The 10,000-nt window shown below is 41.0% G+C and overlaps 1 protein-coding gene across 7 annotated transcripts in view; it reads right to left on the bottom strand.

The window, feature by feature from the left end:
- The window catches only part of LOC143284848 (glycine N-acyltransferase-like), a 16,360-nt gene that overhangs the window by 5,693 nt on the left and 667 nt on the right, over nucleotides 1-10,000 (bottom strand). The window contains exons 2-5 of one of the 7 annotated variants that reach the window (XM_076591945.1): nucleotides 9,874-9,967; nucleotides 7,433-7,518; nucleotides 5,370-5,480; nucleotides 3,448-3,565 (exon numbers count right to left, since the gene is read on the bottom strand). In XM_076591945.1, coding sequence (XP_076448060.1) covers nucleotides 3,448-3,565; nucleotides 5,370-5,480; nucleotides 7,433-7,510 — 307 coding nt within the window. In that variant the 5' untranslated portion in view covers nucleotides 7,511-7,518; nucleotides 9,874-9,967. Of the gene's footprint in view, nucleotides 1-3,447; nucleotides 3,566-5,369; nucleotides 5,481-7,432; nucleotides 7,519-8,521; nucleotides 8,724-9,321; nucleotides 9,455-9,742; nucleotides 9,968-10,000 lie in introns of those variants that run through there. The other 6 variants (XM_076591942.1, XM_076591946.1, XM_076591941.1 and 3 more) reach the window with 6 other exon arrangements.

Genomic DNA, 10,000 nt, shown 5'->3' with positions numbered 1-10,000 from the left:
AAATATATATTCTTTCTGCCCATTTTCATAGCCTTCCTGTCTGTATAATATAGACCTACTGCGCATTGTTCGTCTATTCCGGTATGGTATAATATATACTTTCTACACATTTTCCTGCTCTTCCTGTCTGGTATAATATATACTTTCTACACATTTTCCTGCTCTTCCGGTCAGGTATAATATATACTTTCTACACATTTTCCTGCTCTTCCTGTCTGGTATAATATATACTTTCTACACATTAGTTCTTGCTCTTCCGGTCTGGTATAATATATACTTTCTACATATTTTCTTGCTCTTCCGGTCTGGTATAATATATACTTTCTACACGTTTTCTTGCTCTTCCGGTCTGGTATAATATATACTTTCTACACATTGTCCTGCTCTTCCGGTCTGGTATAATATATACTTTCTACACATTGTCCTGCTCTTCCGGTCTGGTATAATATATACTTTCTACATATTTTCCTGCTCTTCCGGTCTGGTATAATATATACTTTCTACACATTAGTTCTTGCTCTTCCGGTCTGGTATAATATATACTTTCTACACATTAGTTCTTGCTCTTCCGGTCTGGTATAATATATACTTTCTACATATTTTCCTGCTCTTCCGGTCTGGTATAATATATACTTTCTACACATTAGTTCTTGCTCTTCCGGTCTGGTATAATATATACTTTCTACACATTAGTTCTTGCTCTTCCGGTCTGGTATAATATATACTTTCTACATATTTTCCTGCTCTTCCGGTCTGGTATAATATATACTTTCTACACATTAGTTCTTGTTCTTCCGGTCTGGTATAATATATACTTTCTACATATTTTCCTGCTCTTCCGGTCTGGTATAATATATACTTTCTACACATTAGTTCTTGCTCTTCCGGTCTGGTATAATATATACTTTCTACACATTAGTTCTTGCTCTTCCGGTCTGGTATAATATATACTTTCTACACATTAGTTCTTGCTCTTCCGGTCTGGTATAATATATACTTTCTACACATTGTCCTGCTCTTCCTGTCTGGTATAATATATACTTTCTACACATTTTCCTGCTCTTCCGGTCTGGTATAATATATACTTTCTACACATTTTCCTGCTCTTCCGGTCTGGTATAATATATACTTTCTACACATTTTCCTGTTCTTCCAGTCTTGTTTATCGCAGCCTAGCGTTATATGGTAGCTGATTCGTCTAGATAACAGTGTGGCAAATTAGTATTCAAATCTTCACAAGGGATGTACTGGGTATCGGTGTATGTATTGCTTAACACCATCTGATTCGTTTCGCAGTCTGGTAATTGTTATTCTGCAATCATACTTTTTTTTCCGATAAGGTAATGCTTGAATTCATTATAGTCACTGACACAGTATAAGCTTTACATAATCTATAACGTCAGCTTACTTTCACGAAATCAGCTAAGCTTCAACCACTTTAATTACACTATCTAAATGTATTCGAAATGTCAATTGCTGTCAGTGTCTGGTCTTCACACATACGCCTTATTTATTATGTATGTTGCTGCAAATTGCAAACCAAGTCAGAGTCTTTCCATGGTAATACGAATACATGTGCTCACTATCAACTGACATTTTATGACATGCTGTACTTGTGACATTTGTTGTTTGTGTCTTTTACAGGCACTGTCTTCCTCTTCTTCTTTACCTTAATTAACTACTGTAATAAAACAATAGAAAACCCTTTTATGAGTGGCCTTGTTCTTGGCTTATGTGAAGATCTTTTTATCCTTTCATGTTCTATTCATTTAATTAATTAAATCCTTTCACTCTTTCTATCCTGTTGATTCATCCGCTAATTCAAATCTCCTGATCTTTCTATCCTTTCACGTTCTATCCCTTTAATTAATTAAATCCTTTCACTCTTTCTATCCTGTTGATCCATCCTCTAATTCAAATCCCCTCTTATCTCCCATCTCCCTTGCCATGGACTGTTACAAAACTGGCGTCGATGATGGGATTGATCCCAGGATGTTCTTTATTGTTCTTAATTCGCCAGTCCTCTCATCCTGATTCAAAAATACAATAACCCACAAACATAATTATTACATCTGACGCTTGCGAGCAGAAATCTTTTAATTCTTAAATCCTTTTATCAAAAATTCAAAATAACAATACGCCCTTCCCCCCCATTCCCCCCCCCCTCCCACACACACACCCCTGTGCTTTCACCAGATCAGCTTAGCCTCAACCACTTCAACTACACTGTTTAAATGTATTAGGAACATCGTTTGATGTCAGTGTTTGATATTCACGCACATGTGCATGATGTATGTAATGTTGTTGCCTGTTCCTAACCAAGTGGTAATGTTTCGGCCGCAGCAAATATGTGTATATGTGCTTTGACGACGCGACCTACTTGCGTTTCTGACAATGTACAAGTGACAATGTGTTTGTGAGTTTTGTAGGCACTGCCTCCTTCATCTTTTTTCCTCTTCCCTCTCCTTACTATTGGAGAAGGAGGAATTTTGTTTAATGTCCCGTCACACATATCGGTGATTGAAGACATTTTGTTAAAATATTTATGAATACATTTGAGTATTATCGGTTAGAAGGGGTGAGAGATGTGAATAAATGGATGGTTGGGGGAAACTGGGCAAATGAGGGTGAAATGAGGGTGAAATTTGAAAAAAAAATTTCTAAAAACAATTACATGAAATTACTTACAGGACTTCGTAAAAGAGAAGTCGTTAAACTGACAAGCGAAACAAGTGATATTGAATGCAAAAAGTCAAAAACATCAACGTTCTCAGTCACTTGTGAAGGCACACTTTCGTTTTATATAAGGCTTCATCAAGCTACAGTCAAAAATTATATGCAAGAAAGCAAATGAAACCCTTTGTGACACACTTTCGTGTATATAAGGCTTCATCAAGCTACAGTCAAAAATTATATGCAAGAAAACAAATGAAACCCTTTGTGACACACTTTCGTGTACATAAGGCTTCATCAAGCTACAGTCAAAAATCATAAGCAAGAAAACAAATGAAGCCCTTTGTGACTGGCCTCTTACATGTCCCTGGCCTGCGTGTGGATCCTTCTAATCTTTTAAATCCCTTTTATCCTTGGATCCTGACCTTTGAATATCTTTTTAATCCTTTCATCCTTTTGATCCTCTTAGAGTCTTTTCTTTTAATCCTAATCCATATACAACGTTTCGCCACCATCCCTTAATTAACCACCGAGTTTGCTACAATAATCATCATTATCATCATCATAAGATTATAACAATAACAATAATAATCATGATAATGATATAGTAATAACAATACTATTCCATTACGATTACTCATGTAACCGATATATATATATATATATATATATATATATATATATATATATATACATGTGTGTGTGTGTGTGTGTGTGTGTGTTGGCGGTGGTGGTGGGGTGTATAATACAATACAAACAATACAAACAAATCACCTATGATGGTTATTTTGTTCCAAACCAGAACCGATGGATGCTTCAGAAGATTGCTCAGTGCATCGTCATTGATACCCCAGGCCCCCTCCACTAGCTCTAGCTCCTCCTTGCTTATCATCTGAAAGGGGGAAAAAAGCAGGGGAAAAAAAAAAAAGAAACATTGCAAATACAGTCGCAGTATACGCAAGCGCGCGCACTCTCTCTCTCTCTCTTTCTCTCTCTCTCGCACACACACACACACACACACACACACACACACACACACACACACACACACACACACACAATCCCTCCAATACATACTTTCTTCCTTCTCCCCTAGGGGTTCCAGGTCAGGGTCTGGCGTGTAGTGCTGGATGGCGATTTCCTCAAGGCATGGCCAATCCATCCCCACTTTCGTCTCTGGATCTGTTTCTCCACTGGTTCCTATCCCCCTCTTTGCCACAGTTCCTCGTTTCTAGTTTTGTCTGGCCGGCGGATCTTAAAAATGCGCCTCAGGCAACTGTTGGTAAAGGTCTGGATTTTCTGTAGCATCTTTTTGGTAATTTTCCAAGTCTCTAATCTGTAGAGAAGGATGGCTTTCACGTTGGAATTGGAGATGCGTATTTTCGTTGTTGTGGCTATTTCTTTTGGGGACTAGATGTTCTAGCTAGCTTCCCTTGGTATGGTCATTCTCCTTTTCCAATCATTCTGCGCTTCTGATCTTCCTCGCACTCTTTACCCGTTTGGTGTCCGGCAGCGAGGGGCTCAGTTCTCATGGAAGTGCATACGGTGGCATTCTAAGGACGTGCCCTTCGTATCCAGCGCCATCAAATTCGCTTGATCTCATTGACGATGTCCAGCAAGGGGGTTTCCTTTTTGGAGTTTATAGAGTTCAATAATGCTTGAGACAGTGTTTGGCCAACACCATTTTCATGATTATGCGCAGGCAACGGTTCTGGGGTGTTTCAAGTTTACGGCTGATGCTTATGGCTGATGTATTGTATTGTATTGTATTGTACTGTATTGTATTACTCTCTTTTGTCACAACAGATTTCTCTGTGAAATTCAGTTTACTCTCCCAAGGGAGAGCGCGTTGCTACACTGAGAGCGCCATCATTAAAAACAAAAATCTGCCAGCAATTTCATTTGTTTTCCTATCGAAGTGGATTTTCCTACATAATTTTGCCAGGGCCAACCCTTTTGTTGCCATGGGTTCTTTTACGTGCGCTAAGTGCATGCTGCACACGGGACCTAGCGTCCAGACTACCACTCAAAGTCTAGTGGAGGGGGAGAAAATACTGGCAACTATGGGATTCGAACCAGTGTGCTCATATCCTCTTGCTTCCTGGGCGGACGCGTTACCTCTAGACCGACACTCCACGATGCTCATGGTGACTTTCAAGAGTGTGCTGAGAACATTCCAGAGCAGTCTGATCTCGTTTTTGGTGCCTATGGCGCCAGTCAAACCGGATCTTCCTGGGTAACAAAAAGCCTACCTGCCTGCCTTCGGATATTCTTGTCTTAATTTCTGCTTGTACATCGACCATCCGTTGTCACTTTTGAGCCGAGTTAATTAAACCATTGAGCATCATGTGCATCTGCCCCCTGCATTTTGACTCATCAGTGGTATGGTCTGCCCTGAGCTGCTTGGTCTTCTTTGTGTTGATCTTGGGCCCTGGTTCACTGCACTATGGGGCAGACCTTTTGTATCAGGTCTGGTAGAGGAAGACGTGAAGATGGGAGAGAAGGCTGAAGACGTCAGCAAACTCAGGTTCTCAATCAGGTCCTCAATCGGGTCCTCAAGTAGTTGTACGGGTCCCTCTGACTCCTTTTCTGACCGACTGCACTAAGAGTTTTCATGATCCAGTCAAAACACAAAAAGGGGAGGGAAAAAACATTGGTGTTAAAAACCAACCAAAGAAATAAAGCCAAACACCCACCTTTTCACTGTTCACCTTGGCAACAACGGCCTGTGGGTGTGGCCACCTGTCCACAATGAACTCCAGCTCTGGGTACTGACCTCTCAGGTGATTCTTCAGGTCATAGTGAATCTGCCCGTATGAACACACACACACACACACACACACACACACACACACACAGGAGGTCTCAAGGGAGAACCAATGAAGTGTCAGTACAGAGAAGTCGATGAAGGGTTCTGAGCAGTGACGTTGCACTCTCATGCCTGGGCATACAGAGCAATAGTCGGTCTGTGTCATTCTGAACGCGTCGAAGTTCATTTAACTCATTATCAGGGATACCGGCTAGAATAGAGTTACCGTAGACTATTCTAGATAGAATGAAAGACACAGGCAAGTTTGTTAGCAGCAGCAGCGGAGAGAAAGGAGCGAATTTTGTCCAATCTATGTAACATAGAACAGAGTGCGGCATAAATGTTCGACATGTCTATCATTAGAAATTGTTTCATCTAAGTAGATGCCAAGATTTTTAACAGACTGGGACAATGGTATATCACAGCCAGAGAAGGATAGCTGTTGGTAGTTTCTGAACCGTAACCGTGTATCTTCGATGAAATCGTGTTATGTTTGCCCTCAGGACATGCCAAATGTTGTGTCTTGCCATAATTATTGTTACTCGTATCCGGCCGTCAGTCCGTTGAGAAGTCGTCTGCTAACTGTTGGTAGTTTCTGAACCGTAACCTTGTATCTTCGATGAGATCGTGTTACGTTAGCCCTCAGGACACGTCAAATGTTGTGTTTTGAATCTGCCAAAGGGCGGGTTTATTTACCAAAGTTATCACAGGAAAACAGTCCAGTGACACGTAGCGCAAACTTGCTGTGGAGGCACACGCAGGAATGACAGCTTAACTAACGCCGCGAGCAAGAGAAAGCTTGCCGTGAAGCTAGCTGAGCGCTCGGCTACATGTATGAAGATACCGCTTCGCGCTATACTGACACGAGTACCAAAATGGCTGATTGAAGACTTCCGCTGGCTTCCGTTGGCAACGGGACTCAAAGCAGGCGTGCGCTATCCACCTATTTTTAAATCAGTGTGTCCGGCAAGGTACATGTAATGAGAGGGGCATGGCGGTCAATCAGCAAACGCAAAACGCGTTGCATGCATCTAGATAATCAACAGAACCCGACCGAGTGGCTGACTCAAACACTGTTTAAACATCAGTTATCAAACACACATATTGACAGCTTTAAGATTACGTGACGCAGTAAAATTTGTTTCGTTTGCCAGGTGTTCTCATTAATAGTTTTAAACACACACACACACACACACACACACACACACACACACACACACAATGATAAGATAACAGCGTGTCAACAACACACAGATCAAATACATCAGAGGTACGACTTGTAATCAGATGGTCTAAAATGTGGCCAGGGCGATGAGAAGGACTGTTAACTGACTGTTGTAAGTCAAGACGATCAAAAACAGTATTGACAGCAGCAGTAGTGCCGGGCTCAGAAAAGTTCTTCAAAGTGAACAATAATGTCGCCAGGGTCGAACAGTCACATGAAACGTATGATTCAGACAGATTGTCGTGAAAGGGTTTGTTTTTTTTAGGATTATGACATGATATTGCATTATTTCGGCTTTTTCGTGTCATATGTATGATGAGTATGGTCTTGACACGCATGTAAGTTTTTCATTTTGGTGTTGAAATGCGTGTTTTAGACGTCAGTATTTAATTTGTACAGCGCAAATAAACATGTTAGAGAAGTTTTTCATGTTGGTGTTTAAATGCATGTTTCAAACATCAGTATCTAACATGTACAGCGCAAATCAGCATGTTTTACAAGGAAAGGCGCTTTATAAATCAAATAATTATTATTATTATCCTTATCGGAATACTGGTCTAAAAATAATGAATTTCAATTCCATTAAGTTTGTCAGTTCCGGAGACACTGAAACACTGAACGAATGCACAAATTTGCCTGGAGGGGAAAGCGTATTCGAATCTTTTTTTCTTTCTTTTTTTTTCTTTTTTTTTTCTCTTATGTTTTATTTCTGGACGTGCACGTACCTTAAAACAGTGAGGAAGATGCTGCTCCAGGAAGGGCAGCAACTGTGGCAGTTGAGCCTCGGACAACTTTGTGGCCATTGTATTTTCTGGGGAAAAAAATAATAATGGCACTTACTTACATGTAACGTTTTATCAAATTATGGAAAAGTGTATCATATGTAAAGCTTTATCTAATTATGCAAATCTGTGTTAATCTATTTTGTTTATTGTTTGTTGTTGCTTACAGTCCAGCCGACCGCTATAGGGCCATATCAGGACTGTAAAACCATACAATTGCACAACCGCGTCGACACAGTCACATCTAAATAATAATACTTTTTTTTTTAAAAAAGGTTACATAAATAAATAACACCTGGTCCTCAGGGCAAGTAAGACCAAGCCATGCTGAGGACGTCAGCCCTTCCGCTCAATTCATCATCCCCAGATTGCACAAAAAATTGTTTTTTTTAAAAATTTTAAAGGTAAGAAAATAGTCAAAGCCAAACAAAAATACACAAAAATGCCATATAGGCAAATAATGCTGCAGAATGGACAGCTAGTGCCTATCCCAGTGTTAACAATTTCACTACCTAGTCGCCAGAGCAAAACAGCACAGGCTGTACATCATAGAGTCCGGGGGGGGGGGGGGAGAGAAGAAAAATGTCAAGGCCTGCTCTCAAAAAACAAACGGGGAATGGACTGGGAATGCAGAAAAAGGAGACAACAATGAAGGAAAAAATAAGGCAGAAATAAGTAGAGCAACAGAAAAGAGGAAATTTCTAGCACAGAATTTCCAGAAGGCTGGGTGCTATTTGTACTGAAAGACCCCCGGAATCCCACGGGGATATATTATGCAAATCATCCGCTGGAGACACCATCCCAAATCTATTAACATACATAGCTTTTAGTATAGTGCTCAGTTCATCTAGATAATTAAATATAAACATACACGCAGAGAACGAAAAATTATTTGCAAGACATATTTAAAAGAAACAAACAGAAAATTCACACAAGTACAAAAAATACACATTTCTACAATCTGGATTTTTTTCTTTTGATTTTGTTTTTTTGGTTTTTGGTTGTTGTTTTTTTGTTTTGTTTTTTACAAACGTGTTAACGTGAAGGAGGTTGTCACAGGTAATCAGTGCAAAAACAATAGTCTCAAATGCCTCAGTGACTACCACCACAGCCGGTCAGTGATTAAACTGAAGAAACTCTCTTCCTTCTCCCAAACAAGGCCAGCACCACCACAGAACAAACACCGCGGACCACAGCCAGATACCAGGACAGGCAAGATATAAAGTGACTCTCCCAAGTCGTCACGAACACATTACGCCATGGCACAAGTGGCTGGAGTTTGACCCTGTGCATGTGTAACAAACAGTAAAGAGTGATAACTCTCTCCATTCAAAAGGAACACAACTTCAGTTTCAGTAGCTCAAGAAGGCGTCACTGCGTTCGGACAAATCCATATACGCTACACCACATCTGCCAAGCTGCAGATGCTTGACCAGCAGCGTAACCGAACGCGCTTAGTCAGGCCTTGAGAGAAATAAAAAGGGGGGAGGGTGAATAAATAATAGATAAATACATAAAAAACAACACAACTTCAAGTCAATGCTGCTTATGCTGCCGATTCAGCAAGCACATGGGTAAATGAAAGATACATTGGAACAAACCCAGACACTTCGCTTTAAGTTCAGGCTTGTCCTTGCACCGATCATTTGACATGCGCGTGTATTGTGGTAACTCTTTCCATTCACAAGGTACACAACTTCAAGTAAAACAAAAAAGTTTACGCAGCCGACTCAGCTAGCACACAGGTAAATAAATAAAAGGTACATTGGAACAAACTTGAAACCCAGACACTTCCTCAAAAAGGGGGGTGCTAGCCTTGTCCTTATACCGACCTGCTGACATGTGCATGTATGATTTTAATTCTCGTCCAGTCACGAGGCACACAACTTCAAGTCAATGCTGCTTGTGCAACCGATTCAGCTAGCACACAGGTAAACTGATAATTAAAAGGTACATTGGAAAAAACGCTGACAATGTGACGACCTCAAAACTGAGGGAGAGCCAGGCTTGTCTTTATACCGATCATTTGACACGTGCGTGTATACTGCGTGTTCAGACCACTGAGATCGTGTTTATAGGTCAGTGGTTCAGACACTGACATGGCATGTAACCCAGGCACGCCCAGAAGTTGGTTGCAGTGACCCAACGCCACTTTTCGCACACGACTGACAGCTCCTGTAAATAATACCAGAGAACGTGGAAAGAGATATGTTTAACTCTGGATGGTAGAGTCCAGTAACTAGTACACAGAACCTTTTCTGCTTAGTGCGCCTTGTTCAGACCTTGTGTCTTGGTTTGGAGGTTTCGTTGTTCGAGGGGTCGAGTCTTGGTTGTCAAACTGTGTGTGTACGTGGGTGGGTGTGTGCGGAGTTCAACGGCGTTACCTGCTGGCGGTTACTCCGCTTGGTTCCGCTATTTGTACAGCGCTACATCGCACACACGGCTGAGGCCAAGTTTTCGGAGCCGCCGCGTGGCAGGCTGAAAGTGAAAAGTGGGTGGGGAGTGAACTGT

Source organism: Babylonia areolata, chromosome 8 (assembly GCF_041734735.1).
Source record: "Babylonia areolata isolate BAREFJ2019XMU chromosome 8, ASM4173473v1, whole genome shotgun sequence".
Classification (NCBI taxonomy): domain Eukaryota; kingdom Metazoa; phylum Mollusca; class Gastropoda; order Neogastropoda; family Buccinidae; genus Babylonia; species Babylonia areolata.
Note: the sequence above shows the minus strand (reverse complement) of the source record. Positions and strands in the feature narration are given on the sequence as shown.